Source organism: Chenopodium quinoa, unplaced genomic scaffold (genome assembly GCF_001683475.1).
Source record: "Chenopodium quinoa cultivar QQ74 unplaced genomic scaffold, ASM168347v1, whole genome shotgun sequence".
NCBI classification, from domain to species: Eukaryota; Viridiplantae; Streptophyta; class Magnoliopsida; order Caryophyllales; family Amaranthaceae; genus Chenopodium; species Chenopodium quinoa.
The window spans coordinates 657,975-672,674 of NW_018744311.1; the positions used below are offsets into that span (position 1 = coordinate 657,975).

A 14,700-nucleotide genomic window follows, 5' to 3' on the forward strand; every position below is an offset into this window, starting at 1 on the left:
CTTGGCGTGTCATACCAACGGGCCAAATTATTGTGCCGCCTGCGGGTTCTGTGCTCATGTCGGATTTTCATTGCTCGGTCACCGTGCCGCAAGCGGGCTCGTGCTGCCCCACATGCCCAGCTCCAGTTGTTCTCTTGACGAAAAAAAAAGGCAAACAAATACCAAATGGCAAATACCCGTAGCAATGCTATACTTGGGCCATGTATTTCAAATCGTCTTCAATTTTTTTTTTCTTTTTTTTTTATAAAAGATGGACCTAATTATAAGGGCCCTATACTAAATTTCATGAACTACCAACACAACAAAAAGAATACTCATGTATGGGCCTAAAGCTTTAACCCAGGCTTATTAGGCTCTAATTAGTCGGACCTAAATATGAGTTTTAAGTTTTAAACCGTGCAATTTGGGCAGGAATGTTGGATCAACCGTGGTAAACTCTAACGGTAGTTGCTAGTTAGGGATTAGGGGCAAATGAGTCAAAGTAGTCGATTCAGATTCTAGTTGATCTGAGTTTGTATTATACGGAGTATCAATAGTTTTAATCCTTTAAGTCACTTTATATCAAGTCATTTTTATACTGATCTTTATCGAGCAAATCTTGGTGGAGTTGGTGGGGAACACACCATGTGATCTGGAGGTTTTTAATTAAACACATAAGACAATATTTACATGTACATATTTGAGCGTAATTCCATTCAATTTTTTTTTTTTTAAAAAAAACATATTACTAATAATAAACAAATCAATCACGAGAAATTATAATGATAGATCAACATGAAATTGATAAGTTGGCTATAAATTTAATAAGACATTAGATCAAACCATGTTTAAGTAAGCGTGCTTTATAACTATAGTTTTAGACCAAAATTTAAAAATAAAACTAGGGTGACTAAGGGCTTGTTCACATTTACTTAATTTCAGTTCAGTTTCAGCTCTTAATTTCCCTCTCTCATAAAATATTCATTTCAGCTTAATTCAGTTCAACTCTAATCAATTCAGTTCAACTCCAATCAGTTCAATTCATATTAGTTCAGCTCAGTTCAGTTCAGTAAATGTGAACAAGCCCTAAGTTGAGAACTCAATGGTAGAGAACGAGGATTCAATTTTCATTTCCTCCAATCCTAATCAGGTCAGATACACATATTAATTGCAGTTTCTTCATTGATTTTACATCTCCTCCTTAAACGTTCTAGTGTTCTACCAACCTCATGAAATTGGGCCTTTGTTCACCAAAATCATCCCTCCCTCTCTTTTTTTTTTATACTCCGATTTATTTTCTTTTATAAAAATCTCTTTATATAATTATTTATTTAACGGACAAAGATCAACCCATCAATAACAAAGTAGGACCAACTGCTGAGGTGTACGGTAGAGATTCAACCCAACAGTCAAGTGGACTACATTGCATTTCATCAACAAAGAGAAAGAAAAAACTTTGGATATTTACAACTAAAAAATTGCAATTATAATCACACAATAAGGGTAAAATCGTAATTACACTCCCACCCTTAAATAAAAAAAACAGCACTCGTATAAAAGAAAGAATTGCGAGCACACTGGTTTGTTCTCTCACACAATCAAAAAGTCTCCCCCAACATAACACCCCCGCCTCCTAACCCGAAAATACTAGCCGCGAAGGCGTTACCTAAACAAAAACTCGTATTTTTCATAATTCCACCAAATTTAAATTTGATAAATAATTTATTATTTAAACTCGTATTTCATTTTAATCGTCTTAAAACCCTAATTAAATGAAATTAGAAATGAAAGCAAACAATTAGATAAGCCTGATGATTATTATTAATATAAATAGTATTGTATAAGAGAAAGGAAGAGTGAGAGATTTAAGATTTATTAGTAATAATAATATTATGGAGGAGAAGGAAGAAGAAACGACGTCGTCGAACAATGGAGAGATGGAGAAGAGAGAAAAGGAGGAAGACGAAGAAGAACAAGCATGGGGAACATTGGAAGAGCTTTTGTTAGTGTGTGCCGTCAACCGCCATGGATTCAATAGTTGGGACTCCATTTCTACGGAACTCCAGAAACGTATCAAACACTCTTCTCTCGACAAAAACGACGTCGTTAACGACGCCATCGAAGGAGGCGGTGAAGGTACAGTTGATGGTTCGTTTTCGTCGGGAAACTGCCGGAAAAAGTACGTTCACTTGAAGCGGCGGTTTGAGGAGGCGGCGGAGGAGACGGTGGAGGAAGCCGGCGAGGAACACCTCGTGCGTATGGTGGATGAGTTACGGAAGCTTCGAGTCGAGGAGTTGAAGCGCGAGGTTCATCGGCACGACGTTTCGATCGTGTAATTAGATTTATTAATTATAATTTTATTTTATTATTATTCCGATCTATGATTTTTTTTTTTTTTAAATTTTAATTTATTTTTTGGATTGAGATCTGATTAGTTTATATTAATGGTGAGAACAGGTCGTTGCAATTGAAGGTGAAGAGATTAGAGGAGGAGAGAGAAAGCAGTAAAGTAAAGGCAGAAGATGAGGATGAACAACAACAACAACAACAAAGACAACAAGATGATGATGATGAAGAAGAAGAAAAGACAGTATTATTATCAGATCTGAGGATTAAACCGGAAGAAAATGCGACAGAAAAAGGAGATGAACCGGAGAGATCTTCGGTCGAGAAGGTTATAACCGCTGACTCGGCGGAGAATCGTTCATCTAACTCGACTAATCACCCGAAAACCGACAACATAAAACCTGGGAATGATTCGAAACGGGGTGAACCGGGGGCGGTTCGGGTGGAGTGGAAGAGGGGTGAACCGGGTGGTGGCGAAAGTAATAGAAAAGTGAACCGGCTTAGTGAGTCGTTGTCGGAGTCGAGGAGGGAAAGCACTAGGCAGCAAAGCAGTGACGTTCAGAGTTCCGCTAGCTTGTCGAAAAAGAAACGACGTCGTTTTAGAGGGGATAGCGGTGACGAATTGGAGGCCGAGGAGGTTTCGCCCGCTAATAAACGGATTAATGCGAAATCTCAACCGTTGATTCGGTTCTTGGAGAGCCTCCGGTCTCATAAACATGGCTCTGTTTTCCAACGTCGGCTTCCTAGTCAGGTAAATTTTGTTACTTCATATTTTACTTTTTACCGCGGTAAATTTTATTTAATAAAAGGAGTATATAAATGACCATTACAAGTTTACAACAACAAATTTCGGATTATATGCCAATAATCATTACTTGTAGAGTTGTAGTAATGTAATTGAAGTGTTTTTGGGCCAACTAAATTGATACCAATAGTCCAATAGTAAGTTTTAGTTTAGTTGATATTGTGAGTATTTTATCAACACTGATTAGTCATTAGTGGTTACACTTTACACCGAGATCTTTTTAACCAAATTTGAGGGCAATTCTATCAAATTAGGACTGTTATAATAACAAGATAATCTGTAAAAAAAAAAAATTAAAATTAAATTGCAAAACGATTATGATTTGCATGGGCAATATGAGTAATTTTTTAACTTATTACAATTTTTTTAACATAGAATCTATTTATTAATTTTATTTAGGAGTATTTATATATAAATGTATAAATTTATCTTATCCATTTGATAGAGATTATTACATGTAAGGTATTATATTGGGAGTATTTTGACCATCCTAAATTATTACGGTACATGATAAAAAATTGTTTTTTAAATTACATTTAATTTGAATTTGAGCCACTATTTCATACGATTAATTCTCAACTTTTAGATCCAAGTAGTGGGGTGAGTCTCTCCCTCTAAGATATTTATCCATCTTTCTTTTCCAATTTTACAGCTTTGTTATATTTCCCTTTCTTCTACGGAATATTTGCTTATGCCACATATATAGTGTTTTTTGTAGAGAGCACGAGTGTTTAGTTACAATTATGTTCGAGGATAAATACAAATAAAAAAGATAAGAGACAAGATTTTTAAAGCTTTAATTTTTTAATTTCCGACTTAATAAGTCAAAGAATAAAAGATAATAAACCATGAAATTTTATCCATTAAGAAAATTGAAGTGTAGAGTCATTTATTTTAAATTATTTCGACTAAAAAGATTATCGAAATATCCTAGAGTAATAACTAAAATTAAATTGGAGAAAGTAACATAATAATATTGCTCCGTACTTGTGTTGCATAGGGACCTTCGTAATGATCCCTTGATTGTAGGCTTGTAGCAAGTGAGCCGAGTTTATAGGTTCTCCTATCGAATTCGAGGCCTTGGGTTCAGGCAAAAAGGTCGGGTAGGTTGTATTTAGAGGTCTTATGAGATAGCCTTATACAATTGAACCCTCCATTATTTAGTTTTTTTCTCTGCCTCTCTTAAACTCTCTATTTACCTCTATTCAAAAAAAAAAAAAAAAAAAAACAAACAAACTCTCTATTTACCTTTTTTTAGGTTTTTTTTTTTTTATTATTTTTTATTTTTAACTAAGATATTATACGAATATGATTATTATTTTTTAAATAATGAATATTTATTAATATGAAGTATAATAAAAAATATTCATGTGAAATTTTATTACATCTATTTCAATGTGTTGATATCAATTTTTATTATACTCCGTATTTTGTGTTACTCCTAATAATTGTGCATCCGGTTGAACCTTCATATCGCCCAGAAAACACAATGTTGGTACCCCATTAAATTAAAATAAGTAGTGCCCTCAAATTTTATTTTATTTTATTTTTTAAAAAATACATAGGCCATGTTTGGTACTTGGCTTTTTAATGGCTTTTTGGTTAGCTTTTGGCTTTTTTAGGTGGTCAAACAGCCAAAAAATGTGTTTGGTAATTGGCTTTTTAGTCAGCGAAAAAGCTGGTATTTAAGTCAAAATAAAAAAGCTGTTTTGAGTAGCTTTTTTGTTGGCTTTTGGCTTGTTGGCCCACAAATTATCTAATAAACAGCCAACAACTAACAATTAATTTACCAAACACTTTTATAAACAGCCAGCTTAAACAACCAATTTCAAAAGCCATTATAAACCGCCAAACCTTCCAGCTTGTCAAACAAGCCAAGTGAACTAGCCAACAGCCAACAACCATTTGCCAAACAAGGCCATAGTATCAAAAGAGCGAGTGAGATTTGAAGTTGGGCCAATTGACCATATTGGTATATAAGTTAACACCCTTATGACATATTGGTATATAAGTTATTGCCGGCGACATATTGGTATAAAAATTAACGTGTGGCGACATATTGGTATATAAATTAACAAATTGTGACATTTACCCTTATTTTTTCTTCGGATGAAAGAGCGTGTTGTATACTTCAAAATTTTGTTTTAATTACTTTTGCAATCTTATTTATTATCATAATATACTTATTCAGCACCAAATAATAATTTTTCCCTCTTCCCTTCCAATACAATAACTTTGATAAATCAATCAAACGATAAAACCCCAAAGAACTAATAAACAATAAACAAAATCTCAATGTTAGTTATTTAATTTCAAAACCAATTACTAGTAGACGCTAACTTTCATTATTACTTCATTTGTTTAATTATACCCTCAATTTTGTAAATCAACAATATAATAAGAAAAAATATATATATATATATATATATATATATATATATATATATATATATGAGTTTTTTTTTATTTTAAAAAAAAGAAGAATCTACCCTTGTGATGCTTCAATGACCAATGCCCTCAATATATTCAAGCTTATATTCCTTTGCTCAAGCTTTCCTATTCGTTTTCCCCTAGCTTCTTTCTCAACACTTTTGGGCTTTCAACTTTTTTTTTTTTTTTGGATTTTTACTTCATAATTTTTGTAAATTAATATAAAAAGTAGAGAAAAGTACAAAAAACAAAATGTCAAATAAAAGTTATTAGCACTAAAATTAAGCGCGTGTATCATACGCATATCCTCCGACGAGAAAATAGGGGTAAATGTCGCAATTTGTTGACTTATATACTAATATGTCGCCACATGTTAATTTTTATACCAATATGTCGCCGGCAATAACTTTTATACCAATTTGTTATAAGGGTGTTAACTTTTATACCAATATGGTGAATTGGCCTTTGAAGTTGGGGACAATTGAATTTTTGGCCTTGGGGATGTTTTGTGAAAGAGTGTGAGAGAAGGAAATTAATTCGTGCCAGGTCAGCATCAAGGTAGTGGACATGCAAAAGAGCAGTATGGGGACATAGGTGTTATTTCATGAATTTGCATGGGTATTTTTGTAAACAAGTTTTTCATTGGTCTTTCTGCCCTTGAACTTTTTTTCTTCTTCTTAATTTAAACGGGAATAGTAGTACTAGTATTAGAAGCCTAGAAGAATTTATTCATGGTCCACTTTCCCCCTTCCCTTATTTTTTTTAACTCCCAATCAAATTTAGTTGTACTTCTTCCGTCTTTTATTAGAAAATTAAGAGTTTTTTCATAGAAATCAAGGAAGTTGATTGAGATTATAAATATTCATGTGGAATTAGGGAAAGATAAATAAAAATAAATATTCAAAAAGTACAATCTATAGATAAAAATAAACTTGTAATACTGGCTTCTAATAAAAGAACGTAGGGAATAGTATATAAAAATATATTCACATACTTGAGTACACCTTTCATTTGTTTTTGTTGGTCAATCTTTGGCCATTTTTCTCTCATCAAAAAAATGTATAAGTAATCAACAAATAGAAATAAGGGTGTATGAATTTATCACATTGATCTCATTAAAAAAGAAATGATATAAACAAGAATCCTTTGTATAAAAGTAAGACAAGACCCTCTCTTCAACTTTAGGTTGAGAATCTATATGTTATGCTATTACTAAATAAATCACCATATTTGCTACTTAGTTATATTTGTTTTTATCAACTTTTTGAAATTTTATACCATGAATTACCTTCATTTCATATTATTTGCAACGATTAGACATTTTTTCTCTCTACTTTATGTCAAATCGTTGTAAATAATATGTAACAGAGGTAACATATACCATGCGAATGAAATTGAGTAACACTTTTCACTGTCATCCTTAAAAACAAATGTGACACATTTACCAAAAAAAAAAAAACAAAAAAAACGATGGTTGTCCTAATAAGTAAGATTATGTATGATTTGTATAGATGTTAAAGTGTAATTTTAATTTATCAACTTTTTATGTTTTCTTATATAAAACTGAATTTTCAAGTATGCCTATATAAGTTTTCACCAGGACTCCTATAGACTAAATATAATTGTTCAAAACTTAAAGGTTTAATTTTTTTTTTGTGTGTGTGAAAAGTAGTGAAAATATTCTTGGCAAACGGCAAGATGAACGGAAAGCCGTTAGGTGTAAGTGGGGCCTTTTAAAACTTTGACCTTTTCCTTAATTATATTTTGTGCTTCTCTTTGAAAAGCTGGGACGACGTACTATTATGATTATCATTGATATTGTGGAGCTGATATAGTACGTGCGTGTTTTGGTCTATTTTACGTCCCAAACTTTACGTAAATACTTACCTTTGGCCTTTGATTCATGTCCTCAACTCCTCAAATCTAGGGACTAGAGTGCCCGTATCTTGTTTAGGTTGGATCCATACTATCAAACACATAACTTTAATTATGAATATCTTAATTTATATATATATATTTTTTAACAAATTAGGTGTTTGTCTTGTCTATTTTTTTTTTTTAAAAATATACCTTCATATTTCGTACGAGTTCATTACCAATATTTTTTATTTTTTTATTTATTTTATTTTATTTTATTTTATTTTAAATAACCATCACTATTAATATATACATTTATATGTAAAGAAACTAGAGATTTGGGAATAAAGGGGCCAATATAACTTATTTTAACGTGATTAGAGAAAGTATGTATGTTACCTATCATGCTCTTTTTACGGTTTCTAACTAGTTCGAAGTTTAAACGTGTCTAGAAAAAGCATGTATGTACTCAGCATGGGCATGATTATTTTCCCGTTCCCAACTAATTTCAATGTGACTAGAAAAGTTTGTATGTGACTTACATGTCCTTATTGAAATTGTTGAAGTTGCATGTCCCACGATTATTACCAAAATTTAACTTTTTATGTATTAAATACTATGGAGTAATCATCTTTCTTAAATTCTTAGTACTCCGTAATAATTAAAAATTACCTAATCAAAGTGTTATATTCCGTAGTTTATAGTTTATACTCCATAATTTTGGATGAAGAGGTAACAAATTTATCTATTTTGGGATGATGTAAGATCATAAATCAGAAAAAAGAAGTCGAGTAATTTCTTTTACGGGTGTTGAACACAATTAGCACGCTATTCATGTTGTTCGTAAATGGAAACCATAAATTGTTGGAAAATGTTCATTTCTCTAACGAGAAGTATCATTCCATAAATATGCTATTTCTTTCAGATGATTTACGTGAAACCAGTTTCACCAATTTAAGTTGTTACTCCGTAGCTCTTTGTCCCTCGATATCATATTGATTCTTATTGACATACCCCGCTTAAACAGTGAGTGAACTCATTGTTCTTGGTGGGGTTTACATTACATGGGTTGAGAGTTCGAATAAATTAGAATAGATAAACAACTTTTATAATCTTGAGAGTTCGAATAAATTAGAATAGATAAACAACTTTTATAATCAACTTTTAGCAAAGATACCCTTTTGAATATTATTTTTTTTTTTCCTTTTGGGTTTATATTTAGCTCTAATTTGACCAACTATAAACTTATTGATATTTTAAAATTAGTTTAATAAATATTATTAAATCCTTAAATTTTGACTAATAGGCAATAGGCATAGGCTAGTAGAGGCTATACAAAAAAAAATGCTTGTATTCCTTTGGTGTTGTTTTTATAAAGGGCTAAAACGTAAAAACAAGGCTATACACGCACGTTTAGTTAGGAGTACTTACATTAGTTACATGAACATTAACATATCATCTTCATGCACCTTTCTTTACACGTACGTATAATAACATGCCTCTATGTCGTTAAACTATGCATGCATACGAATTATGGAGTACTTCACTACTTAGTCATCTAATGGTAAGGATTTAATCCTCATGTTTGTGAGAGTCAAGACTTCGAAAATGAGAAAATCTTGCTTTCATTCTTTGCTTAACTACCTTAATAAAGTATTTTATTTTGGAGTTTTAGGGGCATATGATTTCAGGCTCTCCTTGATTTATGCTGTCATTGTTTATTATTACTCCGTACTTAACGAATAAATTGCTAAAGAAAGGAGGAAAATGAGGATGTTATGCTGTATTGTCAACCAGTTACATTTGAGCTGCTCATTTGTCCGTACACTAGATTAATTTAGCCACTTGCTGATTCTACTACCCTATCTCACTGAATGGACGTCAAAGACCCCGTGCCCTTAATCTATACGTCATCCGTTTATATGTAGATGTAACTTTTTGCATTTACACAATTCATAGTTTTACACACGCTCATTTAACTATTTGGTGATCTATAATTAAATGAACGCATAGTTATATGAGACTTTGTTAGGTTGATTTAACTATTTGGTGATCTATAATTAAATGAACGCATAGTTATGTGAGAGGTTGATAAATTTTTGTTTGAATTATCGACTTTTGTGACTGTATACGTATCATACAGATTACAGAGTGTAATGCTTTAGCTGACATTTTTTTTATCTTCAGTAAAATTTTCTTACACTATTTGGGTGTTGCAGGAAACTGAAAAATACAGGAATGTAATCCGCCAACACATGGATTTAGATACAGTTCAATCCAGACTTGACAAGGGTATATACTGCGATTGTCATCCCAAATTTTACCGTGACCTCATCCTTACATTCACCAATGCGGTGCTCTTTTACCGTAAGAGCACCGCAGAGCATATTGCAGCCAAGGAACTTCGGAGGTTGGTAATGGACGAAGTTGCCCAAAAAACCCGAAAGCCCAAGGTCCAACCAAGGAAATCGGACCAGGAACCTCAAAACCTCGAACCTGTGGTGAAGAAACCCAGATCCTCTACGACCATGGTTGTGTGCAGGAGACGAATCTCCAACTCAATGCAAGCATTGTCAGATGGAATGAAGAAGGCGGATACTAATCATACTACGAGCACTACTAATAGTAAGAATAATATTAGTAGTAATGTGGTCAATGGACGCGAGGAAAAAGTAAAGCCTGATCACAGTCAGAAGAGAATTAATGGTAGTAATGATATCAGCAGTGGTTCTCTTTCGAGTAAGAAAGAAAAGGAGAAAAAAGGCGATAAAGGAGGTGGTGGTGGTGATGAAAACTTGAAGAAGTTGCTTACAAGAGAGAGATCGAATTTGGGGAATGGAGGGTTGCGTTTGAGTAATAGCAATGGGAAGAAGATCATTAGTAAAGAAGGTAATAAACGGGAGAAAATGGGGAATGTTAGTAAAGATAGTAAACAGGAGAGCTCCGAGGGTGAAAGGGCTGAAGTAATGGAAAGGAGGAAGATAAACAACGCGGATCAAAAGCAAGAGAAAGGAACACCAACCCCTGTTTTGAAGAAACAAGGTGTGGCCAAGTTCTTGAAGAGGATGAAGCAAAATTCGCCTTCTAGTCAAGAGAAGGCGAAAAATAACGACTCTGAGGAGGATGAGGAGGAAGGAGGGGTAAGAGAAAAAACCCAAGTTACTAACAATAGTAATGCTAGAAAGACAGGTGGGAATTTGAAGAAAAATATTAGTAAAGATGTAGAGGTGATGAATACAACAAGGAGGAGTTCAGGCAGGAGAGGCGAGAAGGAGGCAGCAGCGTCGAGGAGAGGGATTGGTAGGCCGCCAAAACGGAAGGCAGCGATGATGAGTGGTAGTACACCGGATTCAGCGAAAGGTGGAAGATCTGGTGGTAGAGATGGTGGTGAAAAATTTAAGAAAAAACCTAGGAGATAATATGGTTGAGTTTGTATTAGTAGTTTGTAGTCCTTTGCTGTACATTTTAAGATGTGATGTTCATTTTGGGTTCCCTTTAATTCTAGCTTTGTTGTATACATGGAGGGCTAGCTTTAAGGCTTTCATTAGACTTTAGTTGTTAGAATAGAGGAAGATAAGAAAGAAATGCTTGCATTTGTAGAGTAGTTTCGTATAAGCAAGTTTCAATATTTATGGTATCTTCACTTTAATGGTTTTTGATAATTTTTTTTACAAATTGGGTTAATGAGTTATGGTCATGGAAATTTGGCCCAAATGAGTTTATGAATAATGGAAAATTGGCCCATCTTTATTTTTTGCATCAATTGAAGAGTTTATGCTCCGCATATTAATTATGTTAATCATAGCTAATTACATAATTTCCCAAGTATATAAGTAAGGCAAAAGCTAATGAGTGTCTCCGGGTGTTAGATAAGAGAATTAAAAGTGGAAATATTATATTAAAAACTAACATTAATTATACCGAACGATGCGTGATTTTGTTATGCATTCTTAACTTAATACTGTTTCAACCAATATAATTATTCTTTATCTAACGCTCGGGGCGTTTGTTAGCAAGATCCTACAAATAATTGCAATATTGTGGTATGGTTATTAATAATGTATGTGTGTAGAAATTATCATGTACTTGTGATTGATATTGTAGACTGTTGGTGTGTAAAAGCTCTTACTCTCTTATATAGACTTGTTTTCAAGTCGAGCTATTAAATCAAAGTTTAGGTCGCCTAATGCCTATATTAAAACATTTCTAAGATAGGCTATCCCATCTACTACCTCTAATTTGAAGTGATGGTTGGCTAATAACAATTTGAGTTTTCTCAATATCTTTGTTTATTTGTGTACAAACCATTATGTTTGGTCTACTTTGTATCTCATGATACTCTACAAAGAAATCCAAAAGAATTCAGTTGCAAACCTCAATTTAAATTAAAGTTATTAGTAAACTGTCTTTAAATCAATGAACATATATGATCTTGAATTGTGACTTGGCGGAAACAGGTGGAAACTTGACATCTGGTAGAAAATTCAATCATACAGGACCCTTATTATTGACAAATATCTTCATACACTTGGATGCACTTTAATTTGTTCAATTATAAAAGAAATCTAATAAAGAATCAATGATTACGACCACCATGTATATAACACTAATGTGTATAAAAGTATAATGCACACCTCTAATTAGTTGTCATTTACTCATTAATAGAAGTTTGTATTAGACCATCTAACCAAACAACTACTTGTATCTATTTTACAGAACAGATAAAGAAATCCGATAACTAAGGAAAAATCGAAAGGGGACATAATAGAAGAGTAAGGGAAAATGGTTGGGAAAAAGAAAAATAATGAAAAGGACATATCTAACCAATTATTTTACCCTTAATTTTCGCCAATTTGAGAGACAAACTCCTCAACCCCCTAATCCCCTATGAAAGAAAATCAAGATTGTCTTCACTCTTCTTCCTTTTTAGGCTTCCCCATCACCAAAACTCTGTCCAACCATATTTTATACATTTATTTATTTCATTATTTATGACCCAAACCCAATTTAAAGTTATAGAATTAAATTGAATCACCTTGATTATATTCTTCCACTCAAACAAACAAACAAACAAAAGTCCTAATTTTCTCAATCCCTTTTCTTTGAAAACTTTTCCTTTCCCAAAAAAAAAAGAAGGGATTTTTCTCTCTCCCAAAATGTCTAGTGAATCAGTTACTATTGAAGGAAGTGATGGAGTAAATCTAAAATCAAGAATATTTAAACCCACAGAAAATAATAAAGATGAAAATTTGGGCATTGTTTTGGTTCATCCATATTCAGTTTTAGGTGGTTGTCAAAGTTTATTAAGAGGAATGGCAACTGGGTTAGCAAATGCTGGTTATTTGGCTGTTACTTTTGATATGAGAGGTGTTGGTAGGTCAACTGGTAGTAAATCTGTTTCTGGGTTTGCTGAGGTTAAAGATGTAATTTCTGTTTGCAAATGGGTTTGTGAAAATCTGTCTGTTAATAGGATTTTGCTGGTGGGTTCTTCTGCAGGTATAATTTCTATTAATCTTGTTCAATATTGTTATTATTACTGTGTTATTGATGATTTTAATGTTATAGTTTTGTGGAAGATCGATTTTTGAATTTGATTTTTGGTGATGAACTAGTGTGTTTTTGGTTTGGAGCGTGATTTGATCATAAAAAGTTCATGAAAATGTGTCTTAATTGTTTTGGTTTTGATAATTAAGTCAGATCTATTCATGGGAATTTGACCTTTTATGGAAAATTATGGGGAATTTGGATATGACTTTTAGATTCATCATCATGCTATTTGAAAGGAATTCTTGGTTGTCCTTTTCAAGAGAAAAAGCAGAGGAATTGCTAACTTTGAGGTGTGGAAATTGATCCTGTAGTGTTTCCTGCTTTCTACTTGTATCTAAGTTTGATCTGAATTGAAATCTGAAGCTAGTTGGTGTGATTCATTGTGATATGAAGCATTGTGGAAGCTGTTTGTTATATGTTTCATGTTTATTACTATGAACTACGTCGAACTCGGAATTTTGTTTCAATTGATTATTTCATGTCATTAAAGTCTTATAGTTATGGCAGCTGCAATATTACAGAATATATCTCTGCTTTAGGTCCATTTCTTGACAGACTGTAGGAACTCAATCTTTTTAATGTTGATGATCTCAACTAGAATAGCTTCATATAGATATGTTCTGATTGCATTGGTAAATAAGTGACATTTTGATGATTTGCTCTCATCTTTCCCTGTCTTGCATCTAATCTTTCCTTTCAAACAACCCAATCTCCTGAAATCGGGACCAAAGAGGAAATATACGTAGTATAAAGTTATAGAAGGTTGAAATGAAAGACAAAAGCTGTATGTATAGGCGTATAGCTGAGGAACTTTTTTCCTCTATGAATAGGAAGCTTGGCATTCTATCCTGTATATGCTTTCTATTTGCCATTCAGCAGCCTCATTGGTTTTCTTTTTCTTATTTGTTAAATTGCTTTTGCATGCTCATCTGAATCATTACATACATGTTGATATCTGTGTGCAACAATTGAATAAAGTTTAAAAGGATAATTTCAATGTCAGTATGTCACTTTGTGACCGCAGATTAACCAAGATAATCATTTTTACAGGATGGTCTTTAAATATGATTACGGGGTACCTGCTAAAATTTTGAATGAAATTGTATCTGTTTACGGATTTTAATTTATCAAACACCGATAATTAGCTTCCTTAACATGTTCCGTCTCTTGGATCAGGTGCACCAATTGCTGGTTCGGCTGTTGATCAGGTTGAGCAAGTGGTAGGTTATGTGAGCATAGGATATCCATTTGGTATGATGGCATCAATCCTCTTTGGAAGGCACCATAAGGCTATCTTGCAGTCGCCAAAACCAAAGCTTTTCGTTATGGGAACACGGGATGGCTTTACAAGTGTCAAGCAGTTGCAGAATAAGCTAAGCTCAGCTGCAGGCCGTGTTGAGACACATCTAATTGAAGGTGCTAGCCATTTTCAAATGGAAGGTCCTGATTTTGATTCTCAAATGGTTGAGTTGATTGCAAAGTTTGCAGAATCTCTATAGGTGACGGGTGGGTAAAACTCCTTCTGTGTGCCTATATCAACAAGCAATCTGATAGATTTTCCGATGCACTAGTAGCAGCAAAATCTAAAATTCGGAAAATGGAGGTGGTAATATGTGCAGATAATGAGTATTGCATACTAACGTGGCAACATTGTTACATGTTACAACATATGGTCTCTATTTATTTTTGTAATATTCTTTGAAATGATTGCAGTTACTGGAGTTAGTCAAGGCAAT

The 14,700-nt window shown here is 33.1% G+C and overlaps 2 protein-coding genes across 2 annotated transcripts; both read left to right on the plus strand.

Moving 5' to 3' along the window:
- The first annotated feature begins 1,543 nt into the window (after positions 1–1,543).
- Positions 1,544–11,076, plus strand: LOC110695946 (DNA ligase 1-like). Its single transcript, XM_021873183.1, has 3 exons — positions 1,544–2,311; positions 2,437–3,076; positions 9,637–11,076. Exons 1-3 carry the CDS (start codon positions 1,872–1,874, stop codon positions 10,834–10,836), a joined length of 2,280 nt encoding a protein of 759 aa, XP_021728875.1. The 5' UTR covers positions 1,544–1,871; the 3' UTR covers positions 10,837–11,076.
- Positions 11,077–12,160: 1,084 nt separating this feature from the next.
- On the plus strand, positions 12,161–14,689 carry LOC110695949. The gene is made up of 2 exons (XM_021873186.1): positions 12,161–12,913; positions 14,141–14,689. The coding sequence occupies exons 1-2, from the start codon at positions 12,574–12,576 to the stop codon at positions 14,461–14,463; spliced, it is 663 nt and encodes a 220-aa protein (XP_021728878.1). The 5' UTR covers positions 12,161–12,573; the 3' UTR covers positions 14,464–14,689.
- Positions 14,690–14,700: the final 11 nt, after the last annotated feature.